Below are 23,406 nucleotides of genomic sequence, written 5' to 3'. Positions count from 1 at the left end.
CTCTCAAACCCTCCTTCAGCGGGCGTCCCTTGGGCTGGTCCCTTTCCCCCTCGCTCCACTTTCCTGTATGGGGGGGGAGCCTGGCCGACCCAGGGGCAGGAGGAGGAATGTGTGAATCCCGCTGCCCCCGCCCCATTAAATTTGACCATCACCAGGGATACATGTGGCTCAGAGGTCAAAACAGTCGGCGAATTAATTTGGTGGAGGCCAATTTTAACCTCAGCCGCTTGTCGGGAAACTGATGGGATCGGTGCAATGCTGGTTTCACACCCCGCCTGCTTTTATCCAAGTGAAAATAGAGCGATATCAGGCTGGGTGTAAAACTGACATTCCTCCCGAGCCCTTGTGTTTCTTGCCCGGTGAGTCGGGTTAAGATTACCGGCGGGGCCTGCCATTTACCTGTGGCCCAGTGGGTAGCACACTTGCCTCTGAGTCAGAAGGTTGTGGGTTCAAGTGCCACTCGAGAGGCTTTCCAGGCTGACACTCCGAGGGAGTGCTGCACTGTCGGAGGTGCCGTCTTTTGGATGAGACGTTAAACCGAGGCCCCGTCTGCTCTCTCAGGTGGACGTAAAAGGACCCATGGCACTATTTTGAAGAAGAGCAGTTGAGTTCTTCCTGGTGTCCTGGCCAATATTTATCCCTCAACCAAAATAATAATTTAAAAAACCAGATTATCTGATCATTATCACGTTGCTGTTGGTGGGGGCTTGCTGTGCGCAAATTGGCTGCCGCGTTTCCCACATTACAACAGTGACTACACTCCAAAAGTACTTCATTGGCTGTAAAGCGCTTTGAGACGTCCGGTGGTTGTGAAAGGCGCTATATAAATGCAAGTCTTTCTTTTCTTTAATATCTCATTTAACATAGTTTGAGGGAGGAATTGCCCGAACAAGAAAACGCGGGAAACACGGGTTCGGTGAACTTGGTTTGAAATGTGTGCAGGTGTTGCTGCCGCTCAGTGACCTGGTAAAAGGACACTGTCCCAGCTTCGTAATCCAGCTGAACACGGATCCGGCTGATGGACGGGTATTCCCGCAGGAAGGTGTGCTTGTCTTTCTGGCAGGCCGTCAGCAGACCGCGGTAGAAGTACAAACACCAGGACTTGGTGCTGTTGGTGAAGTAAGACTCCAGCCCCCCTCGCTCTATGGTCCCATAGGCCACCCCCACCCCCCAGGTCACCCCGCCGGTCTTCAGGTCCCAGGAGTGGCAGCCAGCGGTGAAGCTCTGCGAGCACAGGATCTGGTGCATGTTCTGAAACATTTTGGAGTTTTGCCAGGAGTTCTCGCCCATGTACCCAAACATCACTGTCTTCTCGTCGTCGGAAATGTTCAGGAGCCAATAGGCTGAGTCTGGGTCCAGGGTCAGCAACGACCACTGATCTAGGGAAAGAGAAAGAAAGAAAGAAAGACTTGCATTTATATAGCGCCTTTCACGGGGGGCATTGTCCTACGAGGAGAGTCAATGAAGTACTTTTGGAGTGTAGTTACTGTTGTAATGTAGATAATGCGGCAGCCAATTTGTGCACAGCAAGCTCCCACAAACAGCAACGTGATAAGGACCAGATAATCTGTTTTTTTTAATGTTGATTGAGGGATAAATATTGGCCAGGACACCGGGGATAACTCCCCTGCTCTTCTTCGAAATAGTGCCATGGGATCTTATATGTCCATCTGAGAGGGCAGACGGGGCCTCGGTTTAATGTCTCATCTGAAAGACGGCACCTCCGACAGTGCAGCGCTCCCTCAGGCCTGCTCTGGGAGCGTCGGCCTAGATTTTTGTGCTCGAGTCCCTGGAGTGGAACTTGAACCCACAACCTTCTGACTCAGAGGTGAGTGTGCTACCCACTGAGCCACAGCTGACAAGGGTCAGGAGCTGTCGTTATGCCTCGCTGACGGGTGGCTCAAGGGTAAAGGTCGTCAGTATTTGTCTATCGCGCTGTTCCCCTCTCCCCTCCTGCCAGAGAGGCATAGTGTACTAGTGGGAGCAGCGTGGCAAATTATCACCAAATAGTGGAAGGAAATTGGAAGAATAAACATCTAGGCCAATCTACACAGAAGTTGAATAATAATTGTGGGAGATTTCAACATCCCCAAGTAAACTGGCAGGAAGATGTAGTGAAAGGAGAAATGGGAATTGGGTTTGTAGTGGGTAATGAACCAGAACAGATTGGAGAGGCAAGAGCAAGAGAGCATCTTGGCAATAGTGATCACATCATAGTAAGGTTCAGAATTAGGATTGAGAGTGACAGAAGTATGCACAGACACGACGGTTTGAATGGCCTCCTTCTGTGCTGTAAATTTCTGTGATTCTATGAAGTAGGACAAAGACTGAGGTAATAGATTGGAAAAGAACAAATGGTGAGGAAATGAGGGTGTAACTAAAGAAGGTAAACTTGGAAAAAATCTTGAAAAACAAAGGAACAGAAAAAGCATGGGGAATCTTTAAAGGCGTAATTAATAGAGAGAAATGCATTCTACTGAATGCTGAAAACAAGAACGCTAATTATGGGGCACCGTGGATGAATAAAGAACTGAGGGGAACATTGACTCTAAAGACAAAGACATAAGAAGTACTGTGATGCTGAAGGAGGCGAGGACAAAGAGAATACACAGAACTTAGGAGAGGTTAAAAAAACCATCAGGAAAGCAAAGAGAAATGACAAAATCAAATGATCAAGGAATATAAAAAAAAATAAAGTGTTCTTTCGACACATAAATAACAAAAGGAAAATGAAAGTAGGAATAGAGCCACTTGAGAATGAGCAAGATAAAGTCCAGGTAATGACAGGGAAATGGTAGAAATATTGAATAACTACTTCACCTCAATTTTTACTGAAGAACGTAACAAAATAGACACTTCACTAGAGGCTGAGCTTGAAAAGAATATTAATACAGTTGCGATAGAAAGGGAAGAAATAATTGACAAACTAGCAAAATGAAAAGAGGATAAAACCCCAGGTCCAGATGGTATGCACCCACACATACTCAAGGAGATTGGGGAGGAGCTAAAAGAGGCACTAGTTTATATATGTAAAAGTTTTATAGAAGAGGGAATAGTGCCAGAGGACTGGTCACAGCTAATATTGTTCCTGTATACAAAAAGGGAGATAGAACAAAAGCTGGGATCTATAGACTAGCCAGCTTAATGTCAGTGATAGGGAAAGTACTGGAATCCATACTAAAAGCAGTGATGGAAGACCATCCGGGGACAGAAAGTTTAATAAGAAAATAGTCAGCATGGATTCTGAAAGGCGAAGTCATGCTTACTAACCTGATAGAATTCTTTGAAGAGGGCATGCAAAGAGTAGAGAAGGGCAATGCAGTAGATGTCATATACTTGGATTTTCAAAAGGCCTTTGATAAGGTACCACACGGCAGGCTCATGACAAAGGTCAGGGCATGTGGAGTCGGGGGACAACTAGCTGAACTGATAGCAACCTGGCTAAAAAAATAGAAAGCAGCGAGTAGGGGTAAGGGTAGTTATTCAGATTGGAGGAAGATAGAATGCAGTGTCCCATCAGTGCTGGGACCACTGTTACTCATAATCTACATTAACAATTTGAACTTAGGAACAAGTACCTCAATATCAAAATGTGCCGATGATCCCCAACTGTGTGTGGGCTGGGGGGGGTGGGGGGGAGAGGTTGCTAACACTGAGGAGGAATGCAACATAATACAAGAAGATATTAGAAAACCTGCAGACTGGGCAGGTAAGTGGCAAATGAAGTTTAACATCAATAAGCATGAGGCGATGGAACTTTGGTCGGAAAAATAGAAACATCACCCGCACCTTAGAAAATAAGAAGCTGAATGGGGTAGAAGAGCAAAGGGAGCTAGAGATACAGGTGAAAAAATCATTAAAAGCAGCATCGCAGGTCAGCAAAGCAATTAAAAATGCTAACAAAGCAGTGGGATTTACTTCTAGGGGTATAGAATTCAAAAGTAGTTGAACTTGTATTGGATCTGGTCAGACCACACGAGGGAGATATTCATTGTCGCCCCGTTTGGGGACGGTAACTTTTGAAAGCCAGACAACTTAGTGCCAGGCGCTGGTGTTTCCCTGCTCTCAAAAAATTGGCTTTCACGTTCCAGGAGGGCACTCCACTTCCTTCTCGGAGCAGTAAAGGACACAGGCGGGGCAGAAACCTCAGCAGTGCTGTACATTGGGCCGTGCAGGGCTGCTACGTACAAAGGGCCCTTCCCTCCCTTAAAAGGAACAACAGTGGTCCCAGCACTGATCCTTGTGGAACACCACTACCCACCTTCTGCCACTGTGAATAGCTACCCTTTACCCCACTTTCTGTTTTCTGTCTTGAAGCCAGCTAGCTATCCATTTTTCTACTTGTCCCCTGACTCTGAATTCGCCAATCTTATTCATCAGTCTATTATGTGGTACCTTATTGAAAGCCTTTTGAAAATCTAAATAAATTACATCGACTGCATTACCCTGGTCTACTCTCTCTGTTACCTCTTCAAAAAATTCAACGAGGTTGGTTAAGCAAGACTTGCCCTTTTGAAATCCATACCGACTATTCATTATTATATTTTTGGTTTCTAGATGTTCTTCTATTTTCTCCTTTAGTAGAGATTCTATTATTTTTCCTACCACCATTGTTAAGCTGACTGGGCCATAGTTCCCTGGACATGTTCTATCCCTTTCTTAAATATAGGTATTATGTTGGCTATCCACCAGTCCTCTTGACATTACAGCTTTCTCTAATGAATTATTAAATATGTAGTAATGCCTCAGTTATCTCTTCCCTAGATTTTTTTAATATGCTTGGATGTAATCCATCCTGACCAGGGGTTTTATCCTCTTTGAGTTTGATTAATTTATTTAATATTTCTCTTTTTATTTTAAATGTGGTTATCTCATTCCTAAAATTATCAACCTGTTCTGTCTCCCTGGTAAATATTAAAGTAAAGTAATGATTTCATATTTCTGCCATTTCACTATTACTGCCTGTGATTTTATCCTGCTTATCCCTTAGTGGCCCTTTTCCCATCCCGACTTTCCTTTTCTAATTTATGTGGCTGTAGAATATTTTGTTTTATGTTCCTTGATAATTTAATTTCATAGTTTCTCTTTGCCTTCTTAAATGTTTTTTGACTTCTCTCCTAATCTTTTCATATTCTCCCTATCTTGCACTCTGCTGCTGCCTATGTACTTAATGTAGGCCTCTTTCCTTACCCTCGTTTTTTCCCTTGTCTTTATTCATCCATGGAGTCTCATTCGTATTTAGTTTGTTCTTGTTTATTAACGGAATGTATTTTTCCTGTTTTAAATGTTTCCCATTGCTGTTCTATATCATTATTTGCCAATATTGGTGTCCATTTTATTTTCCCAAGTTCTATTCTCAGCCCCTCAAAATCGGCTTTTCTCTAATCTATCACCCTGGTCTTCATCATATGTATGTCCTTCTCAGTTATTATTTGAAAACATTATATTATGGTCACTATTGCCTCGATGTTCCCTTACTTTTACTTCTCTTATCTGCCCTGGTTCATTCCCCAGTACTAGAACCAGTAGAGAATCCTCCCTTGTTGAGCTTCTTACATATTAGTTTAGAAAGGAATCCTGCACACATTTTTGGAACTCCATTGCCTTGACCCCTTTATCTCATTCATCTGGCCAGTTCATTTTGGGGCAGTTGAAATCCCCCGTGATTATTATTCTGTTTTTTACGAATTTCCCTAATTTATTGGCATATTTTTTCCTCCACCTCCCGTCTACCATTAGATCGTCTGTAGACTCCCGCATTAGTGCGATTGGTCATTTATTATCTGATATCTCTATCCGCATGGATTCTATTTCTGTCTTACTAATGGCTGTCACATTTTTCTACAGCCATTATGTTATCCCTAATGAGTACAACTACTCCACTTTCCCCTTTTCCCTTTCTATATATCTTATACCCTGCAATGTTTAATTCCCAGTCCTGATTTTTCTGTAGCCTTGTCTCAGTAATCCCTACTATATCTGGTTCCTCGCAATGTATTATTGCCTCCGGTTCCCCTGTTTTATTACGGACACTGTGCATTTGCTGTACAAACAGTCTAACTCATTTTTAATAGCAGTTCCTCTCAATTTATTTTTAATCATCTTTTACTCTCCTGTTCTATAACTTTATTTATTCCCTGCCAATCTATGTCCACCCTAGTTTAGTCTTTCCTATGCTCTCTTTTCCTGGTTAGTTTATATTTAGGCTGGTTTCATTTCTTGTAGATCCCCCTCCCCATTTTACTAGCTCAAAGCTTCTCCAGTCTCTGCACATAACTGAAGTCCCTCTTACCTGGTGCCATTCTAATAAATCTCCTCCTAAAGTGTAGTGCCCAGAATTGAACACGATACTTCAGTGAGGCCTAACCAGTGTTTTATAAAGGTTTAACAAAACGTCCTTACTTTTCTACTCTCTGCCTCTGTTTATAAAGCCAAGGATCCTGTATGTTTATTTAACAGCCTTCTCAACGTGTCCTGTCACCTTCAAAGATTTGTGTACGTGAACCCCCGGGTCTTTCTGTTCCTGCCCCTTTCACCAGTCTATCCATGTCCTCCTGAAGTCTGTTACTGTCTCTGGTTACGTTTGATCTGTTTTGCCACCAGACCCTTGTATTTAGAAAAGCGGCTCTCTCTTACTTGTGGTTCCCAATATGGCTGACTGGTAGGTGAAGGAATTACTCATCCTTTTCTTGATTTGTGCCGGTGCGCTGCACAGATTCAGGGCGAGCTTTGGAGCATCTGGGTTTGGTTGTTTCTGAGTCTCCGCAACTCTGCAGTGAAAGAGGAAATGAATTGCTTTCTTCAGTGACCACATTTCAGTTCAGAAATCCAAGAGTTGTTCCCGCACGAACCCGACACCCGCTAATCCTCACACTGACACCGAGATGTAAAACACTTTGAGGGAGCTGTCCAACTCTCTGCGCTCTCCCCATAGCCCTGGAACCTTTATCCTTTCAACCAAGTCCCTTTTATCCAAGTCCCTTTTGAAAGTTACTGTTTAATCTATTTCCACCGCACTTTCAGGCAGTGCATTGAAGATTACAACAACTTGTTGGGTAATTGTTTTATATAGTTATATAGGATCCGAGGCTGATGTCTGTGTATAGGGTCTGGGACTGGGACTGATGTCTGTGTATAGGGTCCGGGACAGATGTCTGTGTATAGGGTCTGGGACTGATGTCTGTGTATAGGGTCTGGGACTGGGACTGATGTCTGTGTATAGGGTCCGGGACTGATGTCTGTGTATAGGGTCTGGGATTGATGTCTGTGTATAGGGTCCGGGACTGATGTCTGTGTATAGGGTCCGGGACTGATGTCTGTGTATAGGGTCTGGGACTGATGTCTGTGTATAGGGTCTGGGACTGATGTCTGTGTATAGGGTCTGGGACTGGGACTGATGTCTGTGTATAGGGTCCGGGACTGATGTCTGTGTATAGGGTCTGGGATTGATGTCTGTGTATAGGGTCCGGGACTGATGTCTGTGTATAGGGTCCGGGACTGATGTCTGTGTATAGGGTCTGGGACTGATGTCTGTGTATAGGGTCTGGGACTGATGTCTGTATATAGGGTCTGGGACTGATGTCTGTGTATAGGGTCTGGGACTGATGTCTGTGTATAGGGTCTGGGACTGATGTCTGTGTATAGGGTCTGGGACTGGGACTGATGTCTGTGTATAGGGTCCGGGACTGATGTCTGTGTATAGGGTCTGGGATTGATGTCTGTGTATAGGGTCTGGGACTGATGTCTGTGTATAGGGTCCGGGACTGATGTCTGTGTATAGGGTCTGGGACTGATGTCTGTGTATAGGGTCTGGGACTGATGTCTGTGTATAGGGTCTGGGACTGATGTCTGTGTATAGGGTCTGGGACTGATGTCTGTGTATAGGGTCTGGGACTGATGTCTGTATATAGGGTCTGGGACTGATGTCTGTGTATAGGGTCTGGGACTGATGTCTGTGTATAGGGTCTGGGACTGATGTCTGTGTATAGGGTCTGGGACTGATGTCTGTGTATAGGGTCTGGGACTGATGTCTGTGTATAGAGTCTGGGACTGATGTCTGTGTATAGGGTCTGGGACTGATGTCTGTGTATAGGGTCCGGGACTGATGTCTGTGTATAGGGTCTGGGACTGATGTCTGTGTATAGGGTCCGAGACTGACGTCTGTCTGTTTGATCTGGGATTGGTGTCTGTCTGTATGATCTGGGACTGGTGCCTGTCTGTATGATCTGTGTTTGGTGTCTGTCTGTATGATCTGGGATTGGTGTCTGTCTGTATGATCTGGGATTGGTATCTGTCTGTATGATCTGGGATTGGTGTCTGTCTGTATGATCTGGGACTGGTGTCTGTCTGTATGATCGGGGACTGGTGTCTGTCTGTATGATCTGTGATTGGTGTCTGTCTGTATGATCTGGGATTGGTGTCTGTCTGTATGATCGGGGACTGGTGTCTGTTTGTATGATCTGGGATTGGTGCCTGTCTGTATGATCTGGGACTGGTGTCTGTCTGTATGATCTGGGATTGGTGTCTGTCTGTATGATCGGGGACTGGTGTCTGTCTGTATGATCTGGGACTGGTGTCTGTCTGTATGATCGGGGATTGGTGTCTGACTGTATGATCTGGGATTGGTGTCTGACTGTATGATCTGGGATTGGTGTCTATCTATATGATCTGGAATTGGTGTCTTTCTGTATGATCTGGGATTGGTACCTGTCTGTATGATCGGGGATTGATGTCTGTCTGTATGATCGGGGATTGGTGTCTGTCTGTATGATCTGGGATTGGTGTCTGTCTGTATGATCGGGGATTGGTGTCTGTCTGTATGATGTGGGATTGGTGCCTGTCTGTATGATGTGGGACTGGTGCCTGTCTGTATGATCGGGGATTGGTGCCTGTCTGTATGATCTGGGATTGGTGCCTGTCTGTATGATCTGGGATTGGTGCCTGTCTGTATGATCTGGGTTTGGTTTCTGTCTGTATGATCGGGGATTGATATCTGTCTGTATGATCGGGGATTGGTGTCTGTCTGTATGATCTGGGATTGGTGTCTGTCTGTATGATCTGGGATTGGTGTCTGTCTGTTTGATCTGGGACTGGTGTCTGTCTGTATGATCTGGGTTTGGTGTCTGTCTGTATGATTGGGGATTGGTGTCTGTCTGTATGATCTGTGATTGGTGTCTGTCTGTATGATCTGGGATTGGTGTCTGTCTGTATGATTTGGGATTGGTGTCTGTCTGTATGATCTGGGATTGGTGTCTGTCTGTATGATCTGGGATTGGTGTCTGTCTGTATGATCTGGGATTGGTGTCTGTCTGTATGATCTGGGATTGGTGCCTGTCTGTATGATCGGGGATTGGTGCCTGTCTGTATGATCGGGGATTGGTGCCTGTCTGTATGATCGGGGATTGGTGCCTGTCTGTATGATCGGGGATTGGCAGTCTTTTTATTATGTGGTGACTTTAGCACCTGAGCCACTGGGGAAGTTTGAAGCCAACAGTAAACTTGGTTGAAAATTGTCCGTTGCTTGAATTGTAAAGAGAGACTAAACGTTCTGCTAATAACCCTTCTGACAGATGTGGGCGTGTGTTCCCGAGCGGCAGTCGGCATATACTTACTTGGAAAGGAGCTGGCTAGATTTCTGTGGGGGGAAGAAAGGGGAGAAAGTTAGAGCATTGAGTGCACAGGTCAACACAGAGTGAAATACAACAAAGTTAGACTGACTTTAGAGAGTGTGGTGCATCAGGGTGGCTCACAGGGACCCAATCGTCAAACATGAGGCCCCAGCAACAACGCTGGGTGACGTTGGCCAGCCTCTGAGAAAGGCCTCATCCAACTACAACAACAACTTGCATTCATAAATAGTGCCTTTAACGTAGTAAAACGCCCCACGACGCTTCACAGGAGCTTTATCAAACACAATTTGACACTCAGCTGCATAGAATCATAGAATGATACAGCATAGGAGGAGGTCATTTGCCCAGCGTTTCTGTACCAGCTCTTTGGTAGAGTTATCCAACTAATCCCACACCCCTGTCCTTTCCTTACAGCCTTGCCCATTTTTCTTCTTCAAGTCTTTGTCCGATTTTGAGAATTATTATTGAATCTGGTTCTACCGATTTTTTAGGTAGTGCATTTCAAGTAAAGAAAGACTTGCTTTTCTTTTGCACCATTCATGACCTCAGGTTATCCCACAGCGCTTTACAACCAATGAAAAACTTTTTGAAGTGTAGTCACTGTGTAATGTGGGAAACGCGGCAGCCAATTTGCGTACAGCAAGTTTCCACAAGCAGCAATGTGATAATGACCAGATAATCTGTTTTAGTGATGTGTTTCGGGATAAATATTGGCCGGGACACTGGGGTAACTCCCCTGCTCTTCTTCAAAATAGTGCCGTGGGATCTCTTACAGCCACCTGAGAGAGCAGTTTAACGTCTCATCCGAAAGACGGCACCTCCAACAGTGCAACGCCATCTCAGCACTGCACTGGAATGTCAGCCGAGATTTTTGTGCTCAAGTCTCTGGTGCGGGAACTGAATCCACAACCTTCTGATCATAATAACTGTGGCTGAGTAATTTTATGTTACAGTTATATAGAATCTGAGAATGATGCTTCTGTTTTTTTTGCCAATTACCTTAGATCTGTGTCCTCTGGTTACTGACCCTTCTACCACTGGAAACAGTTTCTCCTTATTTATATAGAAACATAGAAAATAGGAGCAGTAGCAGGCCATTCGGCCCTTCGAGCCTGCACCACCATTCAATGAGATCATGGCTGATCCTCTATCTCAACACCATATTCCCGCTTTCTCCCCATACCCCTTGATGCCTTTTGTTTCTAGAAATCTATCTATCTCCCTCTTAAATATATTCAGTGACTTGGCCTCCACATGTTCACCACCCTCTGAGTGAAAACATTTCTCCTCATCTCGGTCCTAAATTTCCTACTCCGTAACCTGAGACTGTGACCCCTTGTTCTAGACTTCCCAGCCCGGGGGAAACATCCTCCCCGCATCCAGTCTGTCAATCAAAATCCTTCATGATTTTGAATACCTTTATTAAATCTCCCAAGGAGAACAACCCCAGCTTCTCCAATCTCTCCACATAACTGAAGGCCCTCAACCCTGGTCCCATTCTAATAAATCTCCTCCACACCCTCTCAAAGGCTTTGACATCCTTCCGAAAGTGTGGTGCCCAGAATTGGACGCAATACTCCAGCTAGGGCGTAACCAGTGTATTAGAAAGGTTTACCATAGCTTCCTAGCTTTTGTGCTCTATGCCTCTGTTTATAAAGCCAATGATCCCGTGTGACTTTTAAACAGCTTTCTCAACCTCAATGATATGTGTACATACACCCCCAGGTGACTCTATCCTTGCACCCACTTTAAAATTGCACCATTTTGTTTATATTGCCTATCTTCATTCTTCCTACATAAGGAGATATTGGGGCAGGTGACCAAATGCTTGGTCAAAAAGGTACGTGTTAAGGAGCGTCTTAAAGGCGGGGATCCAGAGGCGCCGATGTTTAGGGAGGGAATTCCAGAGTTTAGGGCCAAAGCAAGTGAAGGCACGGCAGTGAATGATGGAAATATTCAAATCGGGGAAATGCAAGAAGGCCAAAATTGGAGGAGCACAGTGATCTCGTGGGGTTGTGGGGCTGGGGGAGGTTACAGAGATAGGGAGGGGCGAGGCTGTGGAGGGATTTGAACACAAGGATGAGAATTTTCAAATGGAAGTAATTTGTTGTTTGCTGAAGGTGTACCTGGATAAATGAGAGAGGGTCCATTTGTACCAGATTCTGGGTCTCGTCATCTATCATTTTAATCAGATCCATTCTCGTGATCAATTTATGAGCAAAAGTGGCGCTCCGTGTCAACACGTTGAGCCCTTCCTCTTCAATCACTTTCAGGGCATAGTCTTCGTCTTCTTCTAGGCTCTTCCTCCACTCCGAGAACTTCTTCGATAGGTTTCCTTTCAGCTGATCGATCTGCGTCTGAAATGCCAAACCATGGCCTGGTTACAAGCTGGTCGGTTACCCGGTGAACACGCAGAACTTTACTGAACCATCAGCTTCATGCCAAGCCGCGATCACCGCTTGAAGAGCACACTGGAATCTTCACAGCTTTTTAATATTTAAAGCTGTGTGAATGCTGTGCTCATCGAGGGGAGGGAATGTGAGCGGTTGGAGACCAGAACACTTCGAGATGATCAGGCACTGCCCAGGACAGGTGGATGCAGAACAGAGCTCACTCTACACTGCCCCCATAACTCTCCCCAGCTCTGCCCTCAGGCGACAATCCTTGCTGCACTGTAGTGATACTCTTCAACTTTCTTTTAATTGATTCGTGGGATCTTGGCCTTTATGGTATCTTGGCCTTTATTGCAAAGGGGATGGAGTATAAAAGCAGGGAAGTCTTGCTACAGCTATACAGGGTTTTGTTGAGGCCACACCTGGAATACTGCGTGCAGTTTTGGTTTCCATATTTATGAAAGGATATACTTGCTTTGGAGGCAGTTCAGAGAAGGTTCACTAGGATTCTGGGGTTGAGGGGGTTGACTTATGAGGAAAGGTTGAGTAGGTTGGGCCTCTACTCATTGGAATTCAGAAGAATGAGAGGTGATCTTATCGAAACGTATAAGATTATGAGGGGGCTTGACAAGGTGGATGCAGAGAGGATGTTTCCATTGATGGGGGAGACTAGAACTAGAGGCCATGATCTTAGAATAAGGGGCCGCCCATTTAGAACTGAGATGAGGAGGAATTTCTTCTCTCAGAGGGTTGTAAATCTGAAGAATTTGCTGCCTTGGAGAGCTGTGGAAGCTGGGACATTGAATAAATTTAAGACAGAAATAGACAGTTTCTTGAGTGATAAGGGGTTATGGGGAGCGGGTGGGGAAGTGGACCTGAGTCCATGATCAGATCAGCCATGATCTTATTGAATGGCGGAGCAGGCTCGAGGGGCCGTATGGCCTATTCCTGCTCCTATTTCTTATGTTCTTATGTTCTTATGTGGGTGTCACTGGCAAGGCCGGCATTTTTTGCCTATCCCTAATTGCCTCTTTGAGAAGATGGTGGTGAGCTGCCTTATACAACTGAGTGGCTCGCTAGGCCATTTCAGAGGGCAGTTAAGTGACAACCACATTGCTGTAGGTCCGGAGTCACATATAGGCCAGACCGGGTAAGGACGGCAGATTTCCTTCCCTAAAGGACGCTCGTGAACCAGATGGGTTTTTATGACAATCCGGGTCACCATTACAGATAGTAGCTTTTTATTCCAGAATTTTTTAATTAACTGGATTTAAATTCCCCAGCTGCCGTGCTGGGATTTTAAGCTCATTAGTCCAAGCCTCTGGACTGCCAGTCCAGTAATATAACCAGTATGCCACCATTCCTGTACAATTTCCCACAGTCCGACTGAGATGTATTGAGCACACATTCGTGTGTGCATGCATGTGTCACAGGGAAAATTAGGGATTTTGACTTTGCATTATGAATCTGCTTGGTTGTTAGGGAATCTCTTCATTATGTTGTTGCTTTTGCTGCCTCTCCTTTACGTTTTCTCTCTCTCTTTCTCTACCCTCAGTCTGGCACAAGATTCAAATGTGTGTTGTTGAAAGCAACTTTTATTCACAACTGAAGTGATCTCACTGAATTGAACACGCTACAAGATATTTATTCATGAGGGCGTCGCTGGCAAGGCCGGCATTTATTGCCCATCCCTAGTTATCTAGTTGTCCTTGAACCAGTGGGAGTGGCTCGCTGGGGTCACTTCAGAGGGGCAGTTGGGGGTGTGTGACTGGAGTCGCACACAGACCAGGTAAGGGTGGCAGGTTTCCTTCCCTAAACCAGATGGGTTTTTAACGACAATCCGACAGCTTCTCGGACACTTTTGCTGATACCGCTTTTTATATTTCCAGGTTTTGTTTTGAAAGTGAATTCCAAACTTTCAAACTGGCCATGGTGGGATTGAAACTCCGGATCATTAGTCGAGCAACATTAACCAGGCCACTATCACCTCCTCCGTAAAACGAGTGGACGGATAGAAAAGAGGACCCCTCTTAACAAATTAAAAATGACAAATATTAATGAAAGGAACAGAAAGTACTGGAAACACACAGCAGGTCAGTCAGTATCTGCGGAGAGAGCGGGAGAATTAATGCTTGGAGTGGGCACCAGTCTTCAGAACTGAAACATAGAAACATAGAAAAGTAGGTGCAGGAGTGGGCCATTCGGCCCTTCGAGCCTGCACCACCATTCAATAAGATCATGGCTGATCATTCACCTCAGTACCCTTTTCCTGCTTTCTCTCCATACCCCTTGATCCCTTTAGCCGTAAGGGTCACATCTAACTCCCTTTTGAATATATCTAACGAACTGGCCTCAACAACTTTCTGTGGTAGAGAATTCCACAGATTCACAATTCTCCGAGTGAAGAAGTTTCTCCTCATCTCGGTCCTAAATGGCTTACCCCTTATCCTTATCCAAACACAAGAGGCAGATTAATAAGGAAAAGGGAAAGGGGAACATGTAAATGTCACGAATGATGTGGTATAATAGAGAATCTCAGTTCAGTTACAGACAGAAGCGTTAAGACATTAACAACGTACATTTATATAGCGCCTTTAACACAGTAAAACATCCCAAGCTGTTTCACGGGAGCGTAATCAGACAAAAATTGACATTGAGCCAAAGCAGGAGATAACAGGTGACCAAAACTGTGGTCAAAGAGGTGGGTTTGCAGGAGGTTCTTAAAGGAGGAGAGAGGTAGAGAGAGTTAGGGAGTGAATTGCAGGGCTTAGGGCCTGGATTGCCGAAAACACAGCCACCAATGGTGGGGTGAAGGAAGTTAGGTGACGCGTAAAGGGCCAGAAATGGAAGGGTGCAGAGATCTCAGAGGGTGTGCAATGGAAATGGAAGGCATGGGGGAATGGGAGGAAGTGGGTGGACATGGAACACCCAGGGATTGATAATGAGGAGGCAATTGAATTCTGAAGGTTCATTCCCTCCTCAATACAGCAGGCGAAACAAAAAGAGCGAGCTGCTCACTTCTACAGGGGTTCCAGGGTGTAATGTATTTGCTTCATGGGTTCTTTGCTTGAGAATTCATAGCAACACATTGCTATTAAGAACTAGTTGGTTTATTAACAAAGGTTTAACAATCACATGACACATTGCCAGTTCATCCACTAGGCTCACAACTGCATACCTCATCGTGGATGACCCAGACCCAACTGGCTGGGGTTTTATTGAGTCTTGTGAACATCACGTGACTGGCTAAGCCACTCACAATGCAACAGCTCTACAACTATTTTGTTGTCTCTGTAAACAAGTGCTGTCTGGTTAAAGGGTGGGTGGGGGGAATCACACTCCAAACACTTTCAAACAAGTGCCCCCTTGTTTTTTTTGTTTATTTTCTGAGGGCACTAAAAACACAAATTATACAAGTGCCCCCTGGCTAAGAGGGGGGAGGGGGCACTAAATCTGACAAACTTAAACAAATTAAACTTTAGATATTGTGGTTCAAATTAAAATTTGGTTGCCGGGGGTGATAATGCACTCCAGTCCCTCCGGTGCCCACCTCTCGCGGAAGGCCGCGAGCGTACCGGTGGACACCGCGTGCTCCATCTCCAGGGACACCCTGGCGCGGATGTAGGCACGGAAGAGAGGCAGGCAGTCGGGCTGAAGGACCCCCTCGACCGCCCGCTGCCTGGACCGGCTGATGGCCCCCTTGGCCATGCCCAGGAGCAGTCCTACAAGGAGGCCTTCCGACCTGCCCATTCCCCATCGCACAGGATGCCCAAAGATCAGGAGTGTGCGACTGAAGTGCAGACAGAAATTGAGGAGCAGCCCCTTCAAATAATGCAAGAGGGGCTGCAACCTCGCACATTCAATATATATGTGGAACATGGACTCCTCCAGAGGCAACAGCTCTACAAACCTGCCAGCATGCTCACATCACACAGGGCAACTGGCGGAGCGCACAAAGCAGTCAAATCCCCAGAGGGAAACCCTCATGTGATTCTCCACCCGTTAACATTGATAGTCAGAACATGACTGGCTGCTCTAAGCCGAGGTGTGTGCCCAGTGGGAGCTCCTGATCACAGACACACACCCCCCAATCCCACCATCACAGTATAAGTAAGCAGCTCGTTCCCACGTTCAAACATCCAGCTCGAGACAAGCCCCTCTTTAAACCCATCCCCAGGCTGTGTACTCTACCTTTACTTCAGATTCTGAGATCTCCAAGTCTTGGTGTTTGAAATGGCAATTCTGCTGAATTATCCGGAGATTCTCAATTTCTTTTCTCAATTTTTCCTACGAAGAAAGTATAAATAATTCAACGAGCAAATGATTGGCAGCGTGAATCAAAAGGCATTCCAGGGAGTGCAGTCGTCCGTGGTTCAGGCACAGCACTGTCTGTTCACTTATCACAACTATCAGCTTCTCAGTAAAGAAGCAAGAGGACTTGCATTTATATAGCGCCTTTTGCCACCTCAGGATGTCCCAAAGCGCTTCACAGCCAAGGAAGTACTTTTGAAGCATAGTCACTGTTGTAATGTAGCAGCCAATTTAAGCATAACAAACTACCACAAACAGCAATGAGATAAATGGCCAGGTCATCTGCTTTGATGATGTTGGTTGAGGAATCAGTCGTGGCCAGGACACTGGGAGATGCTCTTCGAATTAAGTCATGGGACTGTTTATGTCCACCTGAGACGGGAACTCAGTTTAACGTTTCATTCAAAAGACGGCACCTCCAACAGTGTAGTACTCCCTCAGTACAGCACTGGGAGTTACAACCTGGATTATGTTCTAAGTCCCTGGAGTGGGACTCACACCCACAACCTTCTGACTCAGAGGCAAGAGCGCTACCCCCTGAGTCACAAGGATTGATGCAGCCGCTGCAATGGCCCAAGAACCTGTTTCTGTCTGTCTGACGGGTTGGAGAGAATCTCCAGTGCGCAGCTGAGCCATACAGGAAACTCCTAGGTTCTTGTGGTGACGTCGCTCAGGGCCACAGTTCACCTCAGGGCACCTGGGTAAGGGGGGGAAGCACCCAGAATCACCACTGCCCTTGAGCAGCACCTGCTGGGACCGTGCCTGAGTGTGTACATAGAGTGAGGAGCGGAGGGGGGGGTTCCCCGGGTGATGGTGGGGGGGGGGGGGTGTGAGGGGCGATGTTGGGGGTGTGAATGGAGGGCCTGGCTGTCCCTGGGATGGAGGGTGCTATGTGTCCCGGGATAGGGGGGGGGAGGCGATATCCCGCCAATGGGGTGGGTGTCCTGGGGGTTTGGGGGGTTTGTCCCGGTGTGGTGGGGGAGATGGAGTGGGTTGGGTGTTCCAGTGATGGGGGTTGGGGGGAGAGTGAGGCAGGGTGTCCCGGGTTGGGTGTCCCACACTCCTGCCTCCTCCGGATGGTACAGCGCACTGGGATTCCATGGCTCTATCCCAGGTCCCCACACCGCGGGTCTCTGAGATTAATGGAGGTGTGAGTGGGAGGTGCAGAGCAGAGCGGAGGGACAGTCGCCCTGGGGCACTCTCAGCTTCCTGCGTCCTCTCGGCGAGAAGAAGGAAACAACCCATTGGCAGTGGCCTCAGCCCAGCCCCGCCCTGCCCAGCCCAACCCCAGCCCAGCCCCGCCCCAGCCCAGCTCCGCCCCAGACCAGCCCTAGCTCCGCCCAGCCCAGCTCCGCCCTGCCCAGCCCAGCACCGCCCCAGCCCAGCTCCAGCCCAGCACCGCCCAGCCCAGCTCCGCCCCAGCCCAGCACCGCCCAGCCCAGCCCCACCCCAGCCCAGCACCGCCCAGCCCAGCACCGCCCAGCCCAGCCCCACCCCAGCCCAGCACCGCCCAGCCCAGCACCGCCCAGCCCAGCCCCACCCCAGCACCGCCCAGCCCAGCACCGCCCAGCCCAGCCCCACCCCAGCCCAGCACCGCCCAGCCCAGCCCAGCACCGCCCAGCCCAGCTCCGCCCCACCCCAGCCCAGCCCCACCCCACCCCAGCACCGCCCAGCCCAGCCCCACCCCAGCCCAGCACCGCCCAGCTCCGCCCCACCCCAGCCCAGCACCGCCCAGCCCAGCACCGCCCAGCCCAGCCCTAGCACCGCCCAGCCCAGCTCCGCCCTGCCCAGCCCCACCCCAGCCCAGCTCCGCCCTGCCCAGCCCCACCCCAGCCCCACCCCTAGCACCGCCCACCCCAGCCCAGCCCCACCCCAGCACCGCCCAGCCCAGCTCCGCCCCACCCCAGCCCAACCCCATCCCAGCTCCGCCCTGCCCAGCTCCGCCCCACCCCAGCCCAGCCCAGCACCGCCCAGCCCCGCCCCACCCCAGCCCAGCTCCGCCCTGCCCAGCTCCGCCCCACCCCAGCCCAGCTCCGCCCGGCCCAGCTCCGCCCCACCCCAGCCCAACCCCACCCCAGCTCCGCCCTGCCCAGCCCCGCCCCACCCCAGCCCAGCTCCGCCCTGCCCAGCTCCGCCCCACCCCAGCCCCACCCCAGCTCCGCCCTGCCCAGCTCCGCCCCACCCCAGCCCAGCACCGCCCCACCCCAGCCCAGCCCCACCCCACCCCAGCCCAGCACCAGCCCAGCCCCACCCCAGTCCAGCACCGCCCACCCCAGCCCTAGCACCGCCCAGCCCAGCCCAGCTCCGCCCTGCCCAGCCCCACCCCAGCTCCGGCCTGCCCAGCCCCACCCCACCCCAGCCCCACCCCAGCCCAGCCTAGCCCAGCCCTAGCACCGCCCACCCCAGCTCCGCCCCACCCCAGCCCAGCCCCGCCCCACCCCAGCCCCACCCCAGCCCCACCCCTGCCCAGCTCCGCCCTGCCCAGCTCCGCCCCACCCCAGCCCAGCCCCACCCCAGCCCAGCTCCGCCCCACCCCAGCCCAGCCCCACCCCAGCCCAGCTCCGCCCCACCCCAGCCCAGCTCCGCCCCAGCCCAGCCCAGCCCCAGCCCAGCTCCGCCCTGCCCAGCCCCGCCCCACCCCAGCTCCGCCCTGCCCAGCTCCGCCCTGCCCAGCCCAGCCCCACCCCAGCCCAGCTCCACCCTGCCCAGCTCCGCCCCAGCCCAGCCCCACCCCAGCCCAGCTCCGCCCAGCCCCGCCCAGCCCAGCCCCACCCCAGCTCCGCCCTGCCCAGCCCAGCCCAGCACTGCACACCAGCCACAACATGTGCGTGTCAGAGCTAGGTCTTGGTCCAGTGACGAGGGTTAACCAGGACGACTGGAGCCAGCTCTGCTGCACGGACCTAGTGAGCGCACATATCGCAGTGTGGGCTGGCCCGTGCTGCCCCATGCTGCCCCTCTTCTGGGCCCCGAACTTGCGCCTCCCCTGGGCCCCTTCATGCTGTTTCAAGGTCCGTGCAGCAGAGCTGGAGAGCGACGGCTGTGAAGTGGGCAACTGGATTGGATTGGAGTACATACCCATGATCACTACTCTCTGTCATCTACCTCCTAAACAATACTCTACGCATGTCAAGAGCTTGCCTATACTTTCATAAATTTTCATTTTTGCTAACGGTCTCTTGTGTGAACATAAGAAACATAAGAAATAGGAACAGGAGTTGGCCATTTGGCCCCTCGAGCCTGCTCCGCCATTCAGTAAGTAAGGCTGATGTGATCTTGGGCTCAGCTCCACTTCCCTGCCCGTGTGAAGCCTCATGGAATGCCTTCTGGAAGTCCATATAAATAATATCCATAGACATTCCCTTATCTACCACATTAGTAACCTCCTCAAAAAAGTGAACTAGATTAGTTAGACATGAGTTACCCTTTACAAATCCAAGTGCTCAGTTTCTCTGTCCCTAATAACAGATTCTAGTTAACAGCTGATGTTAAACTAATAGTTCTATAATGTCCTAGTTTCTCTCTCCAGCCCTTCTTAAAATATGAAGTGACATTGGCAATTTTCCAATCCAAGGGAGCAATTCCTGAATCAAGAGAACTTTGGAAGATCATGACTAAAACATCAACAATTTCCTCACCTTTTAATGTCCTTTGGTGGAAACCATCAGATCCTGGAGACAATCTCATTATTTTACTTATATTAAATCTAGTTAGTTCCTCCCCTCGATTTACGTTCAGTTTCACTGTATCGACTGTGAAGACCGATACAAAGTGATTATTCAGTAAGTCTGCCAACTCCTTATTTTCAATGACAGTATCACCTGTGTGTGTCTTTAAGAGGCCCACATGACCCTCAGCCACCCTCATTCTCTTAATATTGTCCTTCACACCCCTCGCAAGTTTTTTCTCGTATTCCCTTTTTGCAGCTCTCACTATTTTCTATGCAGTTCTGTATATCTCTCCCAGACTGCGGGATCTCCACTATTCTTTATATTTATACAAGCCCTTTCCTTTAGTTTTATATCAGCTCTCCCTTCCCTTTTTGATTGAGGTTTACATAAGAATATAAGAACAAAGAAATTAGGAGCAGGAGTAGGCTATTCGGCCCCTCGAGCCTGCTCTGCCAGTCAATGAGATCATGGCTGATCTTCTACCTCAACTCCACTTTCCTGCACTATTCCCAAATCCCTTGATTTCCTTAATATCCAAAAATCTATCGACCTCAGTCTTGAATAGACTCAAAGACTGAGCCTCCACAGCCCTCTGGGGTAGAGAATTCCACAGGTTCACCACCCTCTGAGTGAAGAAGTTTCTCCTCATCTCAGTCCTAAATGGCCGACCCCTTATTCTGAGACTGTGACCCCTGGTTCTGGACTCATCAGCCCGAGGAAACATCCTCCCTGCATCTACCCGGTCAAGCCCTGTAAGAATTTTGTATATTTTAATGAGATCACCTCTCATTCTTCTAAACTCTAGAGAATATAGGCCTAGTCTAGTCAATTTCTCCTCACAGGACAATCCTCCATCCCAGGAATCAGTCTGGGGAACCTTTGTTGCACTCCCTCAATGGCAAGTATATCCTTCCCTAGGTAAGGAGACCAAAACTGTACACAGTACTCCAGATGTGGTCTCACCAGGGCCCGATATAATTGCAGTAAGATGTTTTAACTGCACAAGTCGAGCTCATGCCCATTGCAAGGTGTGAGCAGGTCTTATATTGTAACCCAAAGCGCTCCTTCAACCTTGATCCGACCATTCCCATTCCCGCCACTCACCTTAAGTTCAACTTGTGCCTTCACCAGGCTCATCAGTGTATGGGATTTGTGTCTGCCTGTTATTGTACAGGGGCCGCACACACATTCTCCATCGTCTTCACAGTAAAACTCCAGGACCTCGTTGTGCTCGTGGCACTGTGTCTCTGGGAGATCGCCCGTGGCCTCGATGGGAGCGTCCCCTTTGCCGGCCTCCTGTGGGTCTCCTCCGGCCGAGGGAAGGTCGGCAGCGGGGGCAGGGTGGGCAGCCACCCCCACCTCCGGTTCCTCGGGCTCGGCCGGGTCACACAGCCCGGGGCTCGGCCCCAGGCCGGGCTCGGAGGCGAAGGTGACTCCGCACCCCGGGCAGCCGAACTCGTTCTCGCCCGTGGCCTGGGCCTGGACCTCCTCGCTACACTTTGAGCAAAGGCTGTGGTCGCAGGGCAACTGCACGGCGTCCGGGGACTGCGAGAGGCACACCACACAAGCCTGCTCCTGCGATGAAGCCCAGCCCTCCATCCTCACCGGGACCTTGCGGAGAGGTTCGGCACGGCACGGCAGAGAGCGTGCAGTCCAGAGCTGGGGAAAGGTCTGCGGCTTACAGGCAACTGACTGGGAGGGACTGGAGACCGGCTGTTACAGTTTCAAGGTTCGCTCTGGCTGGAGATTAACCCTTTGTCGGCTGCAGGAGATAGAGCAGACTGCGATCTCACAGCTCCCCCCCCATTCCCCCTGCACAATGGCTCCCTGGGACTGGTACAAATTTAAAGGGGGTCCAGGAACAGGGAGACCTGGGAGTGGCAGTACACAAACCTCTGAATGTGGCAAGACAAATTGATAAGGCTGTTAAAAAAGCACATGGGATCCTTGGCTTTATAAATAGGGCACAGAGTACAAAAGCAAGCAAATTATGCTAAACCTTGATAAACCACGAGTTAGACCTTAGCCGGAGTATTGTGTCCAATTCTGGGCACAACACTTTAAGAAGAATGTCAAGGCCTTGGAGAGGGTGCAGGGGAGATTTACTGGAATGGTTCCGGGGACGAGGGACTTCAGTTACGTGGATAGACTGGAGAAGCTGGGATTATTCTCTTTAAAGCAGAGATGGTTAAGGGGAGATTTATGATCTAATTGGGTAGCTCTTTCAAAGATGCAATACAGGCATGCTGGGCTGAATGGCCTCCTCCTGTGCTGTATAATGTCATGATTTTGATGGTTTTGTTCCTGGTGATGGAAGTCAGGGCTATGGGCGGTGCTGTCAAAGTGCTGCTCACTGATCAAACAGGGTACCTGATGCATCAGTCAGCATGGCGTGACCTTGCCTCTCCCTCCCACCGCACTAAGCCTCACGGAGCTGCATCCCTGGGTACGAAAGGCTGCTAGATCCCCAACCTGGACGTCAGTAGGTGACCACGCTTGTGGCTTGATATAGATTCATAAAATCTTGGAATGGTGCAGCACAGAAGGAGACCATTCGGCCCATCGTGCCTGTGCCGGCTCTTTGACAGAGCTGTCCCATTAGTCCCACTCCCCCTGCTTTTCCCCCACGGCCCCGCACATTTCTCCTTTTCAAGTAATTATTCAATTCCCTTTTGAAAGTTACTATTGAATCTGCTTCCACTTTCAGGCAGTGCATTCTAGGTCGTGACAACTCGCTGCTTAAAAAAAATTCTCCTCACCTCCCCCTCTGGGTTTTTTTGCCTTCAATCTGTGACCTCTGGTTACTGATCCTGTTTCGCCTTATTTACTACCCTGGTGTATCTCCGGAGGGGCCCTCCCAGAGTGACATGTGCCGAGGCGGTTTCACCAGCTCCTCCTCTTCCCTGCCAGTCTGAACTGCTTCACTGACATACCGACACAGGCTTGGAGCAAACTCTAGTCCTCCAGCGTTGCAATGGTCTTCAGAGACGTTTCCAAACGTGGGTCCTCCAGCGTTGCAGTGGTTTTCCTGGAACATCATGGGCCGCCCCGACCTGTGTGAGAACACTACCGAGCTGGAGCGCCGGGCCCTGGAGCATCGTGGGCGGAGGCGCGGCGAATGAGGGTACGGGGCCCAGAAGAGGCGTGGGCCCAGGGGCAGCACGGACCAGCCCACACTGCGATGTGTGTCTGTGCAGCAGAACTGGTCTCCAGTCGTCCTGGTTAACCCTTGCCGCTGGATAAAAGCCAAGCTCAGTCAAGCCCGTGTGGTGGCTGATGTGCAATGGTCACCACACGTTAAAAAATTCCAGACACAGGCATCTTCCACCCCCCCTCAATTGGAGTTCAGGACCTGGAACATCTCGTCCTTCATTGAATCATCTGTGAACACATGTGGAAGCAAGT

The 23,406-nt window shown here is 49.3% G+C and overlaps 1 protein-coding gene across 1 annotated transcript; it reads right to left on the bottom strand.

The window, feature by feature from the left end:
- On the bottom strand, positions 1 to 21,823 carry LOC139264026 (E3 ubiquitin-protein ligase TRIM7-like). The gene is made up of 6 exons (XM_070880130.1): positions 21,106 to 21,823; positions 16,214 to 16,309; positions 11,756 to 11,986; positions 9,612 to 9,634; positions 6,637 to 6,770; positions 1 to 1,379 (listed from the first exon to the last, which is right to left on the bottom strand). Exons 1-6 carry the CDS (start codon positions 21,598 to 21,600, stop codon positions 859 to 861), a joined length of 1,500 nt encoding a protein of 499 aa, XP_070736231.1. The 5' UTR covers positions 21,601 to 21,823; the 3' UTR covers positions 1 to 858.
- Between the last annotated feature and the right edge of the window lie 1,583 nt (positions 21,824 to 23,406).

This window comes from Pristiophorus japonicus, chromosome 5, assembly GCF_044704955.1.
Source record: "Pristiophorus japonicus isolate sPriJap1 chromosome 5, sPriJap1.hap1, whole genome shotgun sequence".
NCBI lineage: Eukaryota > Metazoa > Chordata > Chondrichthyes > Pristiophoridae > Pristiophorus > Pristiophorus japonicus.
Note: the sequence above shows the minus strand (reverse complement) of the source record. Positions and strands in the feature narration are given on the sequence as shown.